The sequence below is a fragment of the Anomalospiza imberbis genome, chromosome 2 (assembly GCF_031753505.1).
Source record: "Anomalospiza imberbis isolate Cuckoo-Finch-1a 21T00152 chromosome 2, ASM3175350v1, whole genome shotgun sequence".
Lineage (NCBI taxonomy): Eukaryota > Metazoa > Chordata > Aves > Passeriformes > Viduidae > Anomalospiza > Anomalospiza imberbis.
In genome coordinates this window covers 98,502,870-98,525,508 of record NC_089682.1, presented here as the reverse complement: position 1 = coordinate 98,525,508, position 22,639 = coordinate 98,502,870, and the positions used below count along the sequence as shown (strand labels likewise).

Here is a 22,639-nt window from a genome sequence, read left to right as displayed (position 1 = left end):
TCATGTTTCTATTACAAATACAGGACACACATCCATCAGTGAGCTCCCTTGTCTAATGCATCTGCCCAGAACAGGTACAGCAGTTCAAGCATTTTGAACAGTGCCCACTGTGAGCAGGCAGCAGGCCATCCAAAAGACATCCCAGACACCAATGGGCACTTTATTGTAAAGTACTTTCTTCTTCACTTCCAACCAAACTTGAAAGAACTGAGATGTGTGAGCACTGTGTTAGGACTTCCTTTAGAGGATCCTTGTTCAGCAAACCGAGCAGCTGTGTTTTGCTCTAGCTGAGTTTCCCAGGTGTCCTTTTCAGTGCAAGCCTACTGAGAGAGCTTTCCAATGCCACAGCACAGAAGAATAAAAAAGGACATTGCTGTGGCTAGATCATTGCTCCAAAATTAAGCACACAAGCAATCCATTGAAATCAGAGTAGCTCCTTTGATTTTGTGGGCTGAATACATTCAGATTAGACCTGAGGCACAAAAGTCAAAAACATTTCCACAATAATTTACCATTGTTTCAGAGATTTTTCAACTGCAAATGAGACCAAATAAAACCCTTAGTAAGCCGGTGCAAATAATTACCTTTTAATTTTAAGAACTTTTTCCAGCTGATGGGGTTGTCTTTCTCGATCAACAAGCAACACACCCATGCATACCTGAATTCAGGATTGCACTTGAATATAGATTTCCTCAACCTGAAATCCAGTAGTCAGTACAGACAAATGCTTGTTAGGAAGGGACACAAGCAGAAGCAGCATGACCACAAGGATACAATTATTTAATGTTCAGGAAAGATGCCATGAAAAGAGAGACAGTGGAAGAGCCCCATTGCATGGGGTAGAAATGTTGACAGAATTTGGGAAAGAGGAACACGACACAGGCATCTGCAGTGCTTCTTCCTGCACTCTGCTACAACTTCTCTCCAGCCTTGGAAGAGCAGTGCTCTGGCGTTTCAAATATAAGTCACCTGCACAAGACAAGAGGGAAGAAAAGCAGGATTAAGAAGAAAAGAGAAATCCATAAGTAATTTTCTAAGTAAAACTCTTTCTTAAAGAAATGGAAGAGAGTGCACTGAATGCACTAGTGTACTGTTTTGCAGTAAAGAAAAATGTAAGGATGCAAGAGAATTTGTATAAAAACAAATTCGAGTAAACGAAAAATTCTTCTTGATAGCCAGTAAATGGGAAAGATACACTTGGAATTTAAAAAATTAGCTCCCTGTAATACAGTAAAGAAAAAACCTCCAAAATAGTGAGTAAACAGGGGGGCAGACAAACTTTATTAAAGGTTAAACAAAAATTATAAAACCAAAGCAAGTCCGTTTTCCTTTTTTTTAATAAGAATACTTAAGCTGGAATTAAGGAACCACACACCAAAGTGTTTCTGGTTTTTGAGCGTGCTTTAGTGGCACTCAGTATTGAGAATCATTCCTTAGGTGCCTTAAAATCCATGTATACTTTGGCTATTACTGCTCAGGACTAACTGTGTTTCATTAGAGCCACTTGGGTATCATTTGGGTATACATAATTGTGTGTCAATAAAGTTCATTCTGCTCAGATGTTTGACAAGATACTCCCTGTCCTAAAGGAAATGTGATTTACTTCACCAAGTATGAAAGATCTGCAGACATACATTGAGGCAAATTTCACCATCTGCAAAATCACTGAGGTAAGGGGAATACCACAACCCTACAAACCCTATAGTTTTTATTTTCCCTACACCAGAAATTTACCTGTTCAAAGGGGAAGGAGATCTGTATTTTATATGTTAGGTGGTAAAGTATCCTATTACCTCAGAATAAGAGCTTTCAAACTTGAGAATACTTACTGTCCCCTCGGTCCTCCGGGCAAACAAGATACAGTGCAGTTTACCAGTGCTCTGGGGGGTGTGTCATGCACAAAGCTTTAAAAGTTCCTGTTTATTCTGAGTGGACATTTGAGATCCTGGGACACATCATAAAACTAGGCCTTTTTTTTTCTTTTATACTTTGCCAGCAGCAGACTGTTCGCTCTTCTGTGGTAGCATATATACATATGTAACAGCTTTTGGATCATCTGAAAGACCACATAAATGTAAGCTATAAGGAAGGTAATGAAACTTGAGAATCATGTGTAGCTTGTCAGACTGGGAGTTATGACAGCCATCTACCTTAAGAGTGAGACTATAAAGATCTCTTATGAGGAAATCCATTCTAATTAAAGCATCCACAGACAGCTGCTCATATTTAAAAAAAATACAATTACCCTGCAGCACTAGCAGTCCTAGTTCTAGTGAAAACAAAATCCAAAAAACCCAAACAAAATCAAAACAAAAACAAAGCTGTGCAGTATTACTGAGTCATATGTTAGTGTGACAACTCCTGTTTATCTTAACTTTCTGCAGCTTTAAACATGAAATCTAAGAGGGAGGAAGCAGGAAGACAATTTAGAGGTCAAGAATAGCTGGTGTGAAAGGAAGGGAGGGAGCTTTCCCCTTGGGCTGTGAAAAGATAACTTGCAAAGTCTTGCTGTTTCTTTCAAAATCCACTTAAAACTGGGGATGGTGATTAACTGAATACACAGTTTCTGATACATAATATAAATAATTTATGCCAACATTTTTTTTCCAAAAATATTATAATCTTCTTTTGGTCCAAAAGATTTTTTTAGAAAGAAACAGGTTCCATAAAATGAACAAGAAGATTGTAGGTGAACTTGTGCATGCATATTATTTTGTGGTATATCTTAAAAACATAAACTGGCTTGGGTTGGAAGAGACCTCAAAGATCATCTATTTCCATCCCCTTTTCCATGGGCTGACACCTTCTGTTAGACCAGATTGCTCCCAACCCCATCCAACCTTGTCTTTTTCCTTTATTTTCTATAATGATTTTGAAATCTAATTTCTATAGCTTACAAGAAAAAAAAAAAAAAAAAAAAAAAAAAAAGCCCACAAAGAACCATAATGCAGACACAAAAAAAACCCCAAAAAACCCCAAACATCCCAGCTCAAAAAACCCCCAACAAACAAAAAAACCAAACCCCTCTCCCCCAAAAAAACCCCAAAAAACCCAAAGAAACAAACAAAAAAAACCCAGGTAAGTTCAAGCAAATTCTTGTCATTCAAGTTAAAAAAAAAAATTGTTTCCAGTTCTGGGTTTTAAATGGTTTTAGAATGTATCTTTTGATACACTTCTATTTCCTTTGGGGAAGGGAGAGGGTATTCCAGTATTTTAGACAGCTGTGCAAATGTCCTCGTTTAGGGGTTTTTGCATTCAGCAATTGTAACAAGGAGCAAAACGGACTCAGCTGCGCTGCCTTGTACACTCACGGGAATGGATTTTCTCCCCACTTACAAGGAGTTTCTCTCCCCAAACCAGCAACAAATATAAAGCTTTGGACATCAACAAACAATGGGTTCTACAGCTCTTCACATGCCTGCATGATTTTAAGGACCTAGCCTGTAAAAATCTGCAATCTTGCCACCAAGTGGAATGAAGATTTAGAGCCATGCACATTCATATACTCAGAAGCCACAGGATCTGCTGCCCATGGCATCCTTTCTTCCACTGTGATAATTCAGTTACAAGCACTGTTGTAGCACTTCCACTCCAAAATTCATTTCCATAGCTTAAAATGAAGATATGTGATTAAGCACACTGCTATCTGTAAAAGAAAATTTGAGACTTATAGAAAAATGCTCTACAATTATTTTTAGTGATGAAAAGGCCACACAATAGTATAGCACACATGCAAGACACAACTGAACATTTCTGGAGCATAGGTTTTTGATGTATGTAGAGGCTCTCAGGTAGACACTGTGACTGTTTGATGGTGACCTCTGATGTGAATGCTGCTTTTCCAGAAGGCAGAGCACTTGGCACAAACCCAAAAGTCATGAGACTTGCATGAGACACAGACATTACCATCTGTACCTTCGACCTCTTTTTGTGAAATGCTAAGAACTGCCACTGTTCTCCCTTGAATGGCTGCTAAAAAGCCTAACTAATCACTGTTAATAAAGTACACTGAGGCTTTCTCACAGCATGAGTATTTGGTTCCCTGGGACAGAAGAAAATGAAAAAAAGAGCTATCAATGCAGAATTGCAATTCCATCTTAGAAAATTAAATTTTATTTTAGGACTTCTAAGACACATAGAATGAGATCCTCAAAATGGCAGCTTTATTGAAGCTGAACTTACTGAACATAGCTGAGTAAAATATATGGACTTGTGTTTTTAAGAAGTAGCATTTTAAAAATGTTTGAGAACTGGAAATAAATGCATTAGTGCTTTGGCTCTTCAGATTCAGAACAGCCCATATAGAGTTTGCAATTAAGTATTTATTAAATATACATTGCCATTAATGTTATGCACCTATTTTCATGCTTTCCTGAATAGGAGCAATACCAACACTGTTTAAGAGATTTCTCAGTCAGTTTCTTCCAGCTGCATTTATTAAAACAATCAGATAGATAGGGCTGTTTCTGAAGCTTCAAAACAGACCTCCATGTCCCCTGTGTGTAGTGAAACAATAACTATTTAATGTTCATTTCACAGAATACAAGCTCTCTAAATGATTTTTCAACTGTATGTTCACAGCATTCATTTCCATGGTATCTGGAGAGGTTAAAGAGCCTTGCTCATCTACAGCAAAAGCAATAATGTTTCTGCCAATACCTGGAATGAAAGCTGAAACAGCACTCGAAATACATCTTGAATAAATGTTCAAAAACATATCCTTAGGGTAGTTTCCTTTGTTACTGGCAAATCAAGTTTGCGTGTGTCTGATAAAATGGTTTGAACTACGGAAGTTTAATACTGCAAAGAATGTTTGATGATGTTAGGACATGCCATATGACAAGCTCAGAGCAACTCATGATTCTCCTAGTGTGCCAGTTCTTGCCACTAAAAAAAAAAATCTATCAGATATATTAAGCTGGACACTCACTTTCTTTATCTTTCTAGATAGTGGCATTTTACAGGTAATTCCTGAAGTTTTGCCTCCTACCTTTTTTTGGTAAGCCTGAGGATTTGTATTAACATCTCTTTGTTACAGCACATGACATGAAACTCCCTGAACTATTTTTCCTAAACTATCAAAATGATAGTCAATTACCTTTACATTACTCAAGCGAGAAAAAAGGCACATATTTTTGCAAGTGAGGAGGATTATTAGTAGAAGAAAATGTTATGAGGGAAAAATTCTTGTATTTTTCTCTCTCCTGAGCACTTCAGATCATTAGTAGGTAACTTCCCAGAGATTCAGTTAAACATAGAGGTCAGTGGTGAGATAAGTGGATAAACTTGTATAAAACAGGAAAGATTTTAATCAACAGAGAGTCATAAAAGAAAAGCAAAGCATACTAAGCCAAACCAAAAAAAAAAAAAAAAAAAGCTAGAGTAGCACTGCATTAAATAAGCTTAAACACTTTATTGAATTCTAAAAATTGAATTGGAGGACTTTACTGGGCAGAGATGCTCTTCCACAAGCACTTCTGTAATTGTCACCCAGCAATGTTTTACATTCACACCAGTATGTAAAGTTCCACCCACGAGTGAGGAGACCAAGCCATTTATGAAAGACACCCCAGACACCCCAGAGGCTCTAGGATGGTGGGAAATATGGATCCAGTTTATATTTATTTAATTCAAATAGGAGCCCCTAGAAACTGAGGAATTACATTGAACAATACTATTTTCAGTTGCAACATTAATTCAATTTTCTTCTATTTGTGAAATTTCTGCTTTTTAGAAACAAGAAGTTTCCCAATGTCCTAACAGTGCTTGTGGCGGTGTCAGAACCATGGAGAACAAAAAGGAAAGCTTTTCCGCTCTCTTTTGGATTTTAGCCATTGAAACATTCAACTAGTATTTTGGCTGACACAGAGCTCTGGTCAAAAGAGAGAACTGGGATCACGCTAGATGACAAACAAGTGCTCGGCAACAGCTTGACTGCATTAGGCTTGATTTGGTGGTGACTCTGCACCATTTTAGGTTGCAAAATGTTCCTTGATTTATTCCAGGACATACAAACTGCAGACATTTTTTTTTTCTGGAAACTTTTCAAAACCAATACACAGTACAAGCCTCTGAAAACTGAGCACGACCTTTGTAAACAGGTACTCCATAAAAGTATTTGCAAAATATTTGTGGATAGATACATTTGCCTTTGGCTATTATGTTCCAGTTTGCATCTGCAGAGCAATAAAAAAAAAGTGTGTTTTTTTGCCTTATGGCTTTAAGTATAGCAACTAAACACTGAGGCAATTAATATTAGGATTTTAAGACTGCTAATTTTCCCCTCCGTGATCTCCCCTCTTCTGGTCACATTTTGAAATAATAATTATAACTCTTGTAAGCCATGTCCAGGAATAAAACCCAAACAGGCAGAAACCACAGGTTCTGTCTGTTGATGCTAGTTACTACCACCTGCGTAGAAGTTTACAATGCTGAGTACATCTAACAGCTGCAGCCTCTTCCAGAAGAAAAGCAGTGAAAAAGGCTATATTACAACGGATGCATTTCAGATTCTCCTGCTGAACACAATCCTTTCTGTGATAATATACACAGCCTGCATCTACATCATGTACCTACATTTGTCATGACTACTTTATAGTAACCTCTTTGGGGATTTTTCCAACATTATTATTATTATTATTACATATTAATTAATTAATTAATTTATTTATTTATTAGGAAAAGAGCCAATAATAGGAACTGTAGGCATTTAAACTGCATGGTAATTCCTGTATTTAAGACCCATTTAATCAACAGAAATAGTCCCACGAGAAAATCAACCAATTAAACCAAACCCAAGCAACATGGTGTTTCCTTTCCCTTAACTATTAGCATTCAAAGTTATGCAAATTTATTCTCTCTCTCTGTCCTGAAGATTCCAGTAGTCTTTTCTGTCCAGTTTAACAGGAGAGGCTGAGGGAACTTCATGGCAGTGGCACTCCTTTAGAACCTATAAAATAGGTCTACCATTTCTTCAGGAAACATTACAGCCATTGATGGCTGCATAGAGGGTTGTTGTCTTGGAGCATCTTTTAAGGCTGGTAGTTCTGTCCAGGTCTCACAAGGCACATCTTTACAGCTAAATATGAGACAGGATTTGGATTAAGTAGCAGGCCCACAAATAATGTACAATTTAAATGTTAGTTCACATGCTGGTTCCCTTTCAGGCTGCTTCAGGAAACTCTCTCCAAGATTTAGTATCAGAAGAAGCCTCAGCTGTGCAGCCATGAGCCAGTTTGTGCTATTTGGCTTTGAGGCCAGGGGTTGGCTCATGGCCCCTTTTTAATTAGCAGCATAAACTTGTCTTCAAAGAACATATGTGGGTGTCAACCCTCATTAGAGGATTTGTGGTTGTGAATCCCAAGTGAGCAGAGTCATGTCTCTTGAAGACTTAATTCAAGCACCTGCAGACTAGAAAAAAAAAAGATGTATTTAATTAGAATTTCTTATTAGTTAGCCCTAATGGGAGCACTCCTCTGAGGTGCTTTTCTTTCCCTCAGCAATTAAGATGCTTCCTTACTTTACTTAGTATTTTGGATTGCCAACTAGGACAGGAATGCCGAAAGTAGACATGACATTTTGTACCATGTAGGCACCCATGTCCACAATCAGATCCACCCCTACACTCCTCCACGAAGAATTATTCTTTTGTGGGTTTTCACCAGACTTAGACTTAATCTCTGCTCATTCAGCCTCTGCTGATGCAAATTTAAATTAAGAACAGAAGCTTCCTGGTTGGAACTGCTTAAAAGTGGTTAAAAGGCCAGGCAGGACAGAACCTCACACACTAGGAAAAAAAAGTGTCACAAGATTTTATAACTTTACTTTTCCTCTGCTGGTTTTCAAGTCATCATAGATGCTATCACTCCTGCTCTTCCTTTCCCCTTTAAGGGGTCAGCATCAGCTCAGGGATAACCACAGCCGTGTGGTCCCTGGCTCAGAGTCCTTGATCTCAGAACTAATACTTCAAGCCCAGCTCCTGTGGCAAATCCAAAAAATAGGATGCCAAAGAAAGTTGCCAGAGACCTTTCCCTTTCAAGTACAAACAATCTAAACCATATCTGATTTGCTCTATTAAAGTACACATGGTTTGTTTTGTTTAGTATTGTATTACTTTTTTTCCTTGCTTTTCAGACTTCTAAATCTTCAAGGCAGGAACCTGTTCTTGACTTGTTCCAGTTTTACCTCCTGACCACGTGCACAGTAGCTGAATGGGTCCAATTCTGCACTGACTGCCCTGAATATGAGAAAACAGAATGGTATTTTTATTTAGATGTTGTAACACACAAAACACCAAAGTGTCTGGATTGTGATGGAAAGGCCAGGGCATGCATAGCTAATATATACTATCAGGACACCACGTGTTCTAGCCCAGATGTTCTGCTTCCCTATTACATTTGTCAGCCACTTCAACATAATGTAATATAGTAGCAAATACAGATGAACTGCAATTGTCTGAGTTTTCTAACATCCTTTTTTCTTCTTCTCCTCAGTCTTCACAGCTGGATTAGTAGCTGGCACCTGTAAGAGTGGAAACAAGAGAACACTAATATTTCCTCCATTTTCTGCTACCTGAATACAGGTCACACCTCTATCATCTTGTCTCTCCAACATCCCAGGAAAATCCACGGTCCTTCAGGATAAGAATCAGTACATGTGAGATTAAGGTTGAGTAGCACTTACCAGTGTTTTGATGTCTCTGGAGATTTTTTAAGGAGCTCTCTGTTTACAGCTCAAAGGAAACAGCATAGGGACAATTAAGTGGCTCCCTATTGTGGCTTTTTGACTGTTGTTGCAAATGACAGATCAGTACCTCCTATGGAAGTCTCCTTGTCTTCAAACACATGCTGTTTCCTTCAGTTACCTTTATTTCTGCTTCTCTTTCTCAGCTTTCCTTTCACTTTTATTTGTCCTATTTTTTGCATGACATGAAAATACAAAATTTCATCAGCACACAGAACAAATCACAAAACTTAACAAGCTGTGCATAATTATTTCCTTATGGATTCCTGAATTTTCTACCCAGACTTTGCTTGTTGACTAAATGCATTGATAACACAAAATAATGCCATTTACACACTATATATCTGTACAAGAATTTCTTTTCAAATTTGAATTACAAAGTTCTGTTATTCTGCTGCTTTTCTTCACTGCTACCTGTGTTCAATAGAATTAAAAATTATTTTCTTCACTCTAGTTCCCATAAAACCTAAACAATAACTCTAAGTGTACATGGTAAGTTTGCTAAAACAAAAACTGTATAAGGAGAAACTCAATTATGAAAGAACACAAAAATGATCAGCATTAAAGAAAATGTATAGGGAAGACAATCCAGTTTTTCTGATTTTCAGTTTATTGTCCTGATTGTTCCTCTTTTGTAATCAGTTCTACAATCCACTTGAAGCTGGAAGAGCTTTATTCACATGACAAGGTGCACAGAGCTTAGGCAATGCCCTCACTTAGACTGCCAGCTGCTTTGGACAAGGCTTTTTGGCTTTATTCCATGAAATACAAGTTGCTTGCAGCCCACAGACACTACCAGAGCACACATATTTAATCCTATTACTCAAGTGTGAGCATGTCAGGCAGGTTTTCTGCTACTTCTGAGGTTTCAAGAAAATGCATTCGTTTCTACTGCTTTGTGATTCTATCCGCAGGCTAACACATGCCATGAGACAGATTTTCCTATATCGTTTTTTCTACCCAGAGGAAAGAGATAAAAAACCCCAAACTATTTCACAACAAACTTAACCGCTCTGTGGAATTAAGGAAAAGTTTCAAAACAGAGGGCAAAGCTGCCATTTACTGCTTCACAAAGGATTAAAGGAATATACAGGAGATGTACTTCATAAGTTCTCTTCAAGGAGATGGCCTGCTTTTATGTAAACTGCCTTTCATCTTATCATATATTGTTCACACGGAGGATATAAAGTAGACAGGATATCGAGTGAGGCTATGAAATGATGCAGCAGGAAACAAGGTTCTTTTCAGCAGTTTATGTTCCAAAACACTGCTGAAACACTCCAAGATTGCCACATCTCCCTATCTTTCTTGGAAATATGCTTGTGCTTATGTAAACCCCACACGCACCTGTGATTTATATTTTGGAGCAGGACGTAAATTTCTTGAGCAAACTCTTGGTTTAATCTATATGGAAACAGTAAGTCTACTCTTGGGAATGATGCTAAGGCTTTCCATGATGGAGTCCTCCATTATGTTAATGTCCCCTTAAGGGTAGTTTTTGCTCTGCTACATTATAAAATTAACTTGGATTTTTATGAATACCTGATACTTTTCAATCAATATTGGCATTTACACTCAATTCCATATAAAGACATTGTGTGCCAGGGAAAATGATCATCCCAATTGTCTGAAATAGCTTGCCAAATAAATAGCACATTTCTTCCTGTTTCCTTTGGAAAACAGATCACTGACAATGCAAAACAATCTAAACCACTACTTTTAACAGAATGTTCTGTGCAGTGAGTTTGGAATTCCACAGAAGTACAAAATATCCATGCCTAGACACTGAATTTTATTCCAAGCCATTGTCACTCAATGTCATTGTATAAACTGCTTTCAGAGTAAACTTTAAGATACTGACCTGTGAAAATACAGTACTGAAACTTCATTTTAAATGTGACCTCAGTAAGACAATATCAGGGAGATAATTTTTTCCTAGTGTCTAATTTCAGAGGTGCTAGAAGTTTTATCACTTGAACTAGATGCAGCTGGGGCTGCAAGTACTCAGTGCTTCAGAAAAGCATGCCCATGTTGTCAGACTGTGCATAATTACATTTGGCTCCTCATCAAAGAGAATCATTCAGCTCATACACAAACTATAGGGCTGGATAACAAAGCCACAGATTTGTTATCAGCTATCAGCTACCAGGCTGATAGTACTGAACATGGTAAGGCAGATGCATGGTCTCCCTCCAACCAACTCACCCAACCACACAACTCCTCCTGCACAGGACAAGCCAAAGTAATAAGATGTCTTCAGAAGCAAGATAAGCTCCACTATCATGCACACAGCTTCTGGATCAGACTGCACTTATCAACGAGATGAGAGCATAATTAAAGGAGTTGAGCCCAGCTGCACCCACCCAAGTAGCTGCATCTGTAAATTAAGTGGGATGGGACCCATTTTATATCATCAATGCTGTTTCTCATTGATTGAAAAGATCAGGTGCTAAAAGTGTTCCTTTTTATAAGGCAGAAGTAGGTTGTTTAATGTGAATTCAGATCTGGTGAAGAGTGAGCCATTGATACAGCTATACATTTTTGTCAGATGCTTTTTTCCTTCTTTCATATATAGAAAAATCCTTTCCATTGAATATGTATTACCGACTCAGAGCTGCATAATTTACTGCAGTCAGTGACTGCCTTGATAAATATGGATTAAATCAAAACACATTTTTGTAATTTTATTTGGCTTAAAAAGAGTATCAGTTCTTCTAAATAATTTCTTTCTTCTGAGTTCCTGAGCTTTCATTTCAATTATTTACATTTTAAAGGAACAGAATAGGCTATTAGCAACATTATGTAAAGAAACTGTATTATACCCTGATGCTAGCATTGAAATATCTCAGTTCTAGAAACAATGTAAGTCTCCTAAAGAGGTCAGTATTTATTTAACATATTGCCAAAATTGAATTCAACACATTTGTATTGGCTCAATGAAATTCATAAGAAAGGAAAAAGCATGTATCAAGGGTTCCAAAAATGAAGTTAGTATAACCTCCTGCAGGAAGGGTTGAAAAGCAAAAGAAACATTAGAAGTACATTTTCTGCTTTCTATTATTGCAAAAATAATGGTTCCAAAAATTTCAGTTTAGTTATATTGCAGTTGACATCCTCATCATGTTATCTGCTGCTTCTATTACTGAAAATTTCAGTCTTGGATACAGATAATATACCTTGTTTAGGAACATCTGCGTGCAGACTGCAAAGTATTAAGGGTTGGCTGGATTGCTAGAGCTCAGTTTGGGAATTTGGCCACAGGCTCATTCTTTCTATATGTCTGGCCACAAAGACAAAGGAATATTTTGTTTTTCTAGGGGAACAACAGAAATGTCAGGGGCAAAAAGTGAACAGAAACAAAGGAGAAATACTATTTCAATTTTTTTTTTTAACACATAAGAAACATTATTTTAATTCTTCTAACTAAAAATATTAGTCAAAATAGAAAACCACAGCAACGAATGCATGAACATAGTGAAAGAACTCTACAGAGCAGAAAGATCATGTCTGAAAAGGCAAAACATTATTTTTTAGCTATGCTCACAGAACAAAAATAACATGTTTGAGTATCACTGTCTAGTTGGACTCTGCCCCAGAAATGAGACTCTTTTAAGCACTTTATCTTAGCAAGAAAGGAATGTCTCCTCTCTGGTACCTTCACAGAAAGCAGTGGGCAGCCAAGGCTGCATCTGGGTACCAGGCGTGCAGCGTGCACCTCTGCTCTTGGGAAACAACAGGGCTACTGCAGAGCAATGGATCTGTCCTGCTGATCCACACTGCATGGCCAAGTCTACTCCATGCCTAGGAGCCACAAGGCATTTTTACTGACCAGCCACAAAAACAACTTGCACGGCTCAGTCTCTTTCAGATATTCAATCCCTCTTCAAAGAGGACTGAATTGAGTAAAGAAGCAGTGAATAACTAAGAGTTGCCTTCATTTTTGTGTATTTGTCACATTTTTTTTCAAGTACAAGTCACTTAATAGTCTGTGAACATTATATATTGCCTATCTAGCCGTAGTTTCATACAATTTTGACATCTGCATCTGGTAAATGTGCACCCCTTTTGACAGCGCTAGATACCAAACTTCTCTCTACTTCCAAAAAGTCAAGATAGGTTCACTTTTGAAGTATTTCTCTGCAAAAAGTTAAAAGTTCAACCACCATTCATTGTCCAAACTTCTTACCATGGTTCAGACAGACAAATCTATGTATCTGTCTGCTGTTCACATGAACCAGTGAAAAACAAGACTGCCAGCTGCTTTTATACCTATCATATACCTGCTCAAGATAATGCATTAATTAAGAAGTGTGTTTACTTCTTTAAAGAATTAAGCAAGAAACATGCAATCATAGAATCATTAAGGTTGGAAAAGTCCTCCAAGATGACTGAATCCAACCTTTGGCCAAATAAAAGAAAGCAACACGTATCCTGGGCTGCACCCAAAGCAGTGTGGCCAGCACGGCGAGGGAGGGGATTCTGCCCCTCTGCTCTGCTCTGATGAGATCCCACCTGCAGTGCTGCATCAAGCTCTGGGGTCCCAGCACAGGAAGGACATGGACCGTTGTGAGTGAGTCCAGAGGAGTGCCACCAGCATGATTAGAGCACCTCTCCCATGAGGAAAGGCTGAGAAAATTAGGGTTGTTCAGGTTGCAGAAGGGAAGGCTTCAGGGTAACCTAATTGTGGCCTTCCAGTACCTGTAGGGAACCTACAAGAAAGCTGGAGACTGTTTACTAGAGCAAATAGGGATAGGACAAGGGGGAATGGCTTCAAACTGAAAGACGGTAGGTCTAGATTAGATGTCAGGAAGAAATTCTTTACTGAGGGCAGCAAGGAACAGCAACACTTGCCCAGAGTTGTGGATACCCTACCCCTGGAATTGTTTGAGGTCCGGTTGAACAGAGTTCGGAGATCCCTGGCCTAGTGGAAGGTATCCTTGCCTGTGCGGGGGGTTGTTGGAATTTTATCTTTGAACTCCCTTCCAACCAAAACCATTCCATGATTATGCCAAAATCAACATTTGGGTACCAGAGGATTCTTGTTTGTTTGTTTATAGGTAAGGGATTCATAATGCTTAAGTCACTTAAATTATTATGGCTTATATAAAATGGCTTATTTAAAAGAGAAATGAGTTTCAAGAATAAGCTTATCTAATCACTCCCTTCCTTCCATGAGATACTTTATATAAACTATTATTGAACTGAACATGTAAAAACAGCACCTCTTGGGCCTCTTCAGGTCCCTTGAATTCCCCCTGCAACAACTAGACAGCCTGGTCACATCCAATTGCAGAGAGGTATAACCCCTACTCACAGACATTAATTCAGATTAAGCATAACTGCTTACCTTGGCAGGTACGAGCTGAAAGTCCCACTGATGGAGACAGAAGACACACTGAGCACTCACTGCTCCCCAGGCTGGAGAGTAAGAAGCAGAATAGCAGGGTAGGAATCTGCAGGTGGATGGTCAAGAACTGCACCAGGCACACAAGCCACAAGAGCCACAAGAGCATGTGTAATCACTGATAGGGATTACAAGGTTTGAATCTAGGGAGTGCAAGAGATAGAAATATTGATGAGGGGGAAAGATGACTGAGCAGATGGACTGGTCAAATAGGAAAAAGAAAATTAAATCCCACTAAGCAGAACACATCCTTTTCACCTCAACAGTGACAAGAAGTCACCTGGGCTTAGTCACCTCCTTTTTCAACCAGTATTTCTGAATTAGTAAGTCATGCCTGAAGATTAAACACCACATATCTGCTTTCAAGAGTGATTGTGCTACTACCCCAAATCCTTTTAATAATTATGAAACCTCATCCATCATTCACAGTGGATATTTAACAGTGTCTTCTGTACGAAAATGCTGATTTTTAGTATGTGTATTAGTATACAGACATTATAATAGTGGGCCTGAAATCCTACTGGGCTTCATGCCTTAAAAACCTAAAGGAAAAAGACAGCAGTCTATGTCTCCAACAATTTGTAGTTCAGGTATAGCTACAATCACCAGTCAAATTTAAAATGATGGGCTTAAAAGCAAAAGATGACAACACTGATAATTTAACTGTTGTCCTGCTTTGAGTGGTGCTATGGCAAAGAAAAATATCTTTTAAGAAGGATTTGACAGTGAATTAAAAAATTGGAGATGCCTAGCGATTCCCTACAGTGAGGGACAACATGGAGCTAGCAGGTGCTTTGTTTGCAGCATGAACAATGCAGGCTGGCATCATGGATTTTGATATGGGAATTCACTTCAAGACTCAATGAGAATCTAATAGTGGGGATGGGAGTCCAAGGCTTTGTAGAAGAGTACAACTAGCTCACACCCATTCTTTTCAACAGAGAGGAGAAAATCAGCAATACACATGAAGTGGTCAAAGCAGTGGCACTATCAAAGCAGAAAGAGAGAAAAATTATCTTAGTAGTTTTACTTTGTGTCGGAGTCCAGGACATCCCTCTGGCTGCCCTGGCTGTCTTGAGACCCTGGCAGGCGTCTCAGAGACCCCGGCATGAAGTCAAAAACATCCGTGGCTTCGATTTTAGCCTGTGGAAAAAGCTGTCAATTTTGTATGAGGAATTACAAGCCACAAGGGTTTGAGTAGTGTGATATTTGAACTAACACAGGGTGGAAAAGTAGAAATTTGGGATTTTTAGAATGGGTTTCAAGGGGGTACAAGATGGAGAAATTTGGGTGTGTCCTAGCCTTCTTCATCTTGTCCTCCATGTCTTGGTGTGATGGTGACACTTTTCTATTGGTTTAAGGCAGAGATTCACAGTCTAACATAGATGATGGGAATTGGTAATAAATTGTAAACATAGGCAAGTGGTTTTGAGTATATAAGGTGGGAGCCACCCGAGGCTCGGGGGCAGACTGCCATGGCTTCATTGCTAGACGGAGCTCGGCAGGTCAGAGAAAGAATGTTATAGATAAGAAGAAATAAACAACCTTGAAAACAAAATCAGACACATTCCAGGCTCCTTCTTTGGCTGCGATGGGCTAGGGAAGCAAAGACTCTTTACCATTTCGGGGTCACCCTGACCTTCAGAACCCTGAGAAATCGACAACTTTGGACAGATTTCACATATTGAAGCCACTACAAGGCCAAAGATTACTTCAGGTGAGGAGGTAATGGATGAATTTCATATGTAGGGGTGAAAAAAAAGAAATGTGCATCTTCAATGCAGGACTTTGACTTAACCAGAATATTAGCTTGTGGAAAAATCAAAGACAATGCCCCAGATTATGCGGCTCAAAGACTTAGAAACACGGGTTTTATTCCCACTGAATAAAGAGAGAGGGGAAAAGACCTTTAGGGAAAAGGTCATAACTCACCCAGTAGCTCAAGAGATGAGCCCAAGTTTGGACTGAAGGAGATAACATCATTTTTGGGATGCAGCAACAAGGAATGCAGGAATAGCATTTGCATTCATGGACCAAAAGAGAAGAACCAAAGAGAAAGAAGAGAGTTCTCAAAAGCTCCCTTACACTTAGAAATTATTTTTTCTTGCAAAAAGTAAGTCTGAGTCTTTATTTTTAAAGATAACTGTGTTTCCCATTGCCCTGGAGGAGATTGTGCCTCTCACAAATTTGAGCCCGACAGAAGTGACTTTGTGCTGCATATTCCACTCAGTTTGCTCCCACTGAGACTTGTGGTGAAGTCTGCGACACTGCAGCAGTACCCTGGTTCACTGATGCAAATTTGAGAGGAGACAGCTAGCTCTACCAGCTACAGGCAAACAGCAGCAGTAAAACAGCCCATGGCTGAAATGAGCGTGATTCTGTTGCTTCTTAGATTCAGCTGCTCACACCTTGGGTTTCCTTCTAGAGCTTGATGGCATCCAGTGTGACAGACACATGACAAAAACACTTAGAACAGAAAAGCTGTAAGGTTACCAAATCCTGACATGATGTGTTACAAGGGAACAGGGTAATTAAAAAGGGAAAAATACTGGATCTTCTCAAAGAGCTCATAATATTCAGAGCCTGGAAAACAGACCAGCTTTAGCTACCAAAAGAATATATTTTCAAAGTATATACTGCCCTCCTGTGTACAACTTGGTATTAAGCCAACAGCAGCTTTAATACCTATTTCAACCTATTTCAGAAATTGGAAAATAATGTGGTGCTGTGGTGTCCCAGATAATGCAGGAACAGTGGTAAAATCCTGGCACTAGGGAACAAAGTGAGATAGTTTAGACCGGTGCTGTCATCAATGAGAAACTAATCACTGCCATGGGCCTTCATCCATCTTTTATGCTGGATCTTCACCAGAAGTCATGAGAGTTGCAGAGCTCCTTCTCACAGGCAAAAGGCAAAGCACCCCCAAGCTGCCTCTGAACCCTACCACAATCACAGACTGTACACAAATGACTGACTGCTTTAACTAACAGTAATTTCTTCAAATTAAAGCTTCTTACAAACAATGTGAGTTTGGCACACTCCTGCTCAAAGACTTACCTATGTTGAAATAATTTCTCTTTCTGATTATTCTTGATACCTTCTTCAACAGTTGTGTTCTTTTGGAAAAGAAAAAAAGAAGGATTTTAACTGTATTAAAAGAACTTCAGTGTGAAAAATTAACTGTTTATTTCTGTTAAACAATGCTATGCTGTGCAGAGATCCTACTGCAGTAGTATACATCGCTTCTCAGCGTAACGAAAGTTTTACTCACCACTAAGCATTTCCCCTCTCCTTTTTATTTTAGCTTGCCCTTTTCAGAAAGGAAGGTCCTCAAGCAACTGTGGAGCAAAATTGAGAGCAAATTCATAGCCACAGTGAAAGGTACACAATCTCTGCTTCCTACTGCAAGTCATATTTACATGCTCTAAACATTAAATTGAAAAAAGATCTTTATAAAAGTTAAGTAAAAAACTCATGGAGCTAAGTAGATGTGAGTAGCTAAATTCTCACAATGTTTATACTGCACACTGAAGAAGAGCATTATTGCTGAAATAGATTCTTTATTTCCTGAAACATTCCAAAACAGCAGTATACACAGTTGTAATCAAATATTAAGTCATATGCCATTATAAGAAAGCATTGATTAGTGCAACTGGATTTTGTAAAAGATCTATCAAAAAGATTTATTTGCATTAAAACTCATTTTCCATAAGCAACTGTTAACAAAACATTACAATTTTATTCTTTGTAATAAAGTACTGAAAATCAATAGTAGTTTTAGAGATCACTGTACCTTTGTAAGTGCAATGTGATTTATGCTGCCATTTTAAATACAAAACACTATGACAATAAATTAACTATTCAACAAATGGTGATAGACCAACAAAACCATGCTGACCCAGCTGGATGTCAATTTCCAGTGAATGCTACCTCTTATTTGTGCTTCTGCAACATAAATATACTGCTTTGTATTGCCAATTGGTAAGATTTTATAAGATATGTTCCTAGCACTAAAAAAGTACATTACCCCAAAAATATTATTTATGGCACAGAAAAAGTTAAATTATCTCTCTGTAGTTCAAGGTTCAGGCAAGTTTAAATGAACTTAAGTATACAAAATAAAATATACTGAAAACACTAGAAAAAAATTCAAGCACATACATAAGTACCCCGAAATTCAAAATAAAATGTGTGATGCCTTTACACTGAATAAATTATCTCAGAACTTCAGTATGGCAAAGCTGCCCAAAAGCAAAATCTCCTAGTTTGTTCCAAGGAAATATTCTTGTATCTTGCACACATATAATACTTTCTTCAGTTCCAAATGCCAACACTGCCATTGTTAGTCTGATAACAATGCAGCTGTTCAGGTAACTGATTAAGTGCAATATTTAGTATTTAATAAGATGTTCATTTTTTAAAAATGACATGGCATTGTAGATGGTTACACATTAAGATCCTGGGGAAAATAATACTGTATGACCCTCCTTTTCCAAATCATTGTTACCCAGCCAGCTGGGTAATGAAATCCACACGAGGTGTTTTCCACTGTCGAGGGGCATCCTTCATCAATAGCAGCCGTCTCTCCAGTTCCCATCCCGTATCGTGCTCAGTGATGACAGTGGCTTTGGAGGCTGAAGAAAACTGTATTAATCAAATGACAAGGAGGGAAAAAAGGAAAAGGAGGTCATATTTCCTGTGAAAGATCAAGGTACAAGACATCATTTACTTCTGCAGTGACAACGGCTTTGGGGCTTGCTTAGAGACATCCCTCTGGTGCATTTCTGGCTACATATTAATGCACATATAAAGATCTGAGGTGAAATTAAGGCCACTTCCAAAGAGAAGAGCATGAAAGATTTGTAAAAAGGAATCGAGTGAATAATTGTAGTCATGAATGAGATACATCTAAATGGCAAGATTTGGCTTTTCAGGGCTAAAGATAGTAAAAACATTTTTGTCACTATGGGCAGCACAGAGCTAATGGGAAACACTTTCCAAAAAGCTATTGTGCTCAGCATGCTCATGAAAAACCAGCAGTTTATAAAAATACCATGCAAGCAGCAAAGAATTTTATCAGCTGGAGAAGTCCACCAACTTCTGCTCCAGTCCTTCTTTTATCTATCACTAAACATGTGACGATGTGTTTCCAGAGCCACCAGTTCCAGCACTGCAACTCCTGACGGGAACTCACCATCCCTTGGGTCCCCACCCTCACACCTGGGCTGCATCTCTCATTCATCAATGAGGATTTCTAAATCACTTCCTGACCATCTTCCAAACTCTCCAGGTACTACTGAGGCAACTATTTGAAGTAAAACTCAAAAAAGGAAAAACAACCACCTGACTTCATCTAACTACTGGTAACACAGCAGGCTCTGTATCCTATCTGCCACAAGCATCATTTTGTCACACCCCAGTTTGCTGAAAAAAAAAGTTTCAATTTTGTGAAACTATTTCATACAAAAGCAGACCTCAAGCCTTATTTTCACACTACCCTGCTTTTGTTGTAAGTTACTGATGCCCCCTCTCCCTTTCAAATGCTTTTTGCTGTAAAAAGGCAGAGCTATCTTGTAAAGCAGGCAGTCGGTAAGTCAGTCAACAGAGCAGCTTCAACTCTCTGCTACAATTGCTTTTTTAGTAGCAAAAACACTGCACCTAAGTAAAAACAGTTGGTTAAAGTTCAATTCAGCCAAGCTGCTTTTGTGCAGCTCGACTTTGGTGTAACATCATTTATCTTTGATATAAATCCAGTTACTTGAGACTAAGAACATAATCTGCCTCTGCTGCTTTCTGCAACTGCTGCTTTTGTTTCCAGAGAAAAAAAAGAAGAAAGTATGTTTAATAACCTTAAAAAAAAACCCAAACCAGACAGGGAAAAAAAAAAAAAAGAATAATTAGCTAACTTGAAAATAATTGTAAGAATACTGCTATATATCCAGAGGTGAATCTCTGCTAGAGGGCACTGACAGAAAAACATGCCAGCAGTGAAAACCATTTCAAACAAGCACAAACTGTTGGTATGACATCACGCTGTTTGAGACAACAGAGTTTTGGAGGGACTGTAGTGCATTTCTACTTTTTCATCCCCAGCTGAATAGCAACAACTGGCTCAGTACAAGGCAGCAGGAAAAAGCAAGCCTGGGCTCCACAGGTATGCTTACATTCCTGCCATACTTGTGCCTGGCATCTGGCATGATCTAGACCCTGAGCTGCTGACTGACGTTCTGGCTTTATGGGCACTGCAGGGCAGCCCAGCTGTCCCAGTCAGCTCCCTGCTCACCCTGCCCTAAGGGAAGCTGCCCCCACTGCCCTTCACACTTCATAAGGTTAAAACACAGAGAACTGGAAGGTGGGGTCTGCAAGAAGCCCCGAGACTGGAGTCGAAAAGGGCTGAGAGTTGTGTGGATCCACTCAACAGGAGCAAAAAAAAAGGTGCCGTCTGAGTTCTAAGGCTAAGAAGAGATTGATTACACTATCACAATTTCTTTACATTGCTTGAATCACTGACGGTAAGGAGAAAACCAGTTAATGTTTAGCCAAGTTATTTATCTCAGCTATTATAATTTTTTATTACAAATTTTTAAAAGCACTCCCTCATCCAGTGTTTTATTCTATGCAGTAAATACTGAAGTTCCCTAATGTAACCCCAACATAATGTGTCTAAGAACTTATTTTATGTATCTAAAATACCAGTAATTTGGCTACTTAATGGTCTGGCCAAAGGTAAGAAGACAGATTTGCTCTGAGTATGCACTTCTTCCTAAACATCTGACTTATTAAAAAAAAAACAAAAGACCTGCTCTATTTTTAATCAAGTCATGACTACAAACACTATTTAAGTTCAAAAGAAGACTCTTAAACTGATAATCAGAAATACCATTAATTAGAAAATACCACAGTGAAAAAAAATGACAACTGAATTCCTTCCAAGGAAAGTCTGTATGAACTGAAACTGCCTGTGTTTTTCCAAATGAATCTACAAAATTGAACGAGGGTGTTGAAGAACTGCAGGCTGACATCCAGTCTACCTGGGCATTTCGAGTCCTGTGAACTCCGCACTCCCACAGTGCAAAGACCATCCATCTTCAACGATCACTGGCTTGGCTCTATGGCAACAGGATGCTGCTAAGGCACATTTGAAGGAAAGGAGACAGAAGCCCAGACTTCTGGGACTTTAAATAGCTTTGTTACTGATTTGAATCAGTTGCTAATAAAAACACTGTTGAGAGTACAGTGTCTCAGTCTCCCACTGAAACTCTTAATTTTGTTTTTCTTTAATATTGACTGTTGTATGAGAAGTTACAAAATAGCAAGGGACTGGTCTTCATGACCCAGAAAGGCTTCCTCACATGTTGCTATGAAAGATTTAAGTGTTCTGCAGAAGAACATGAAGTAGAGAAAAGGAAAAAGAAAAAAAGGAAAGAAAACCCTGAACTATAAAGAAGTCTAACAGAGAGAGCTTCCTGCTGAGAGCAAAGAAGGTTATAATGGAAATCTCATGGTACAGTCTTCATCAAAGAAGAAACCTGACGGCTCTTTATCAAAGTTTCACCACAGTTGGTCAAAATCTGATGTTAGTCACATCAGTGTAATCCCCAAGTAACTCAACCAAAGAGAGAATGTGAACAATTGAACTTATTCTGGATCTAGCCACTATGTAGTAAAAAGTACAAAAATTATGAGAGCTAAATACTGACAGTTCATCCAACAGAAAATGAAGTGGCCACACAGCAGGCCCTCACAAGAGAAGGGATGTGTGCAATGCGAAGAAATAGTTGGAGGAGTTAACACAAGTTGAGAGAAGTTTTTCCTTGAGAAGATTTAATTCCTACTCATTACAGAACATGTAGCCAAGAGTTTAACCTCCAGATATGATATGGTGATTAAAACATGTCTTTCATCAAGCCTATTTTACTGCTTGACCTACAAATAATTAATTTGAAGATTAATTTCTCTCATTTTTTTTGCATGCAAAAATTTGCATTTGCTTAACATAACAGCTTATTGCAACTATGTGGTATTTCAGGATTCCCTGTGTGCCTATTGTCTCCCAGCTGGAATTGAAAAGATATGCTGGTTCAACCCATGACTGTACTATCCTGTGTATTTCCTTCTTCACAATGCTGTAACGGTACAACTTGCATTTTTACAGACTACTGCCATTTACAACAACAGGGATGCAGCTCTTTCTATGTGAGCACTCTAAGATTAGCTCGTGCTGTGACACTGAAATAGCAGTAGGCACAAGTCAGGGAAAAGGTAAGCCACATCAGTTAATGGTATGAGGTTTTTGTTTGTTTGGATTTCTTACTGACAGGAGGCAATCCATTCCTATTCACATGGGATTACACACTATCCATTATCAGAGTTTACTAGGGGCTACCAGCATGCATTGTCCATCACTATTTCTGGCAAGCAATTTTCCCCCATTCAGTGACTCAGCACTGGGAGACAGAAGCTTATGTTTTATAGTTCCATATTCAGGAGGTA

At 38.6% G+C, this 22,639-nt stretch overlaps 1 protein-coding gene and 1 long non-coding RNA gene across 2 annotated transcripts in view; both read right to left on the bottom strand.

Annotated features, from left to right (window-relative positions):
* Positions 1-6,670: 6,670 nt before the first annotated feature.
* Positions 6,671-8,306, bottom strand: LOC137467084 (uncharacterized). The gene is made up of 2 exons (XR_010995402.1): positions 8,114-8,306; positions 6,671-7,410 (listed from the first exon to the last, which is right to left on the bottom strand). It is a non-coding gene; the product is annotated as an uncharacterized lncRNA (long non-coding RNA).
* Positions 8,307-17,686: 9,380 nt separating this feature from the next.
* The window catches only part of SLAIN1 (SLAIN motif family member 1), a 45,732-nt gene continuing 40,779 nt past the window's right edge, over positions 17,687-22,639 (bottom strand). The window contains 1 exon segment of the mRNA XM_068182408.1: positions 17,687-18,790. Coding sequence (XP_068038509.1) covers positions 18,715-18,790 — 76 coding nt within the window. The 3' untranslated portion in view covers positions 17,687-18,714.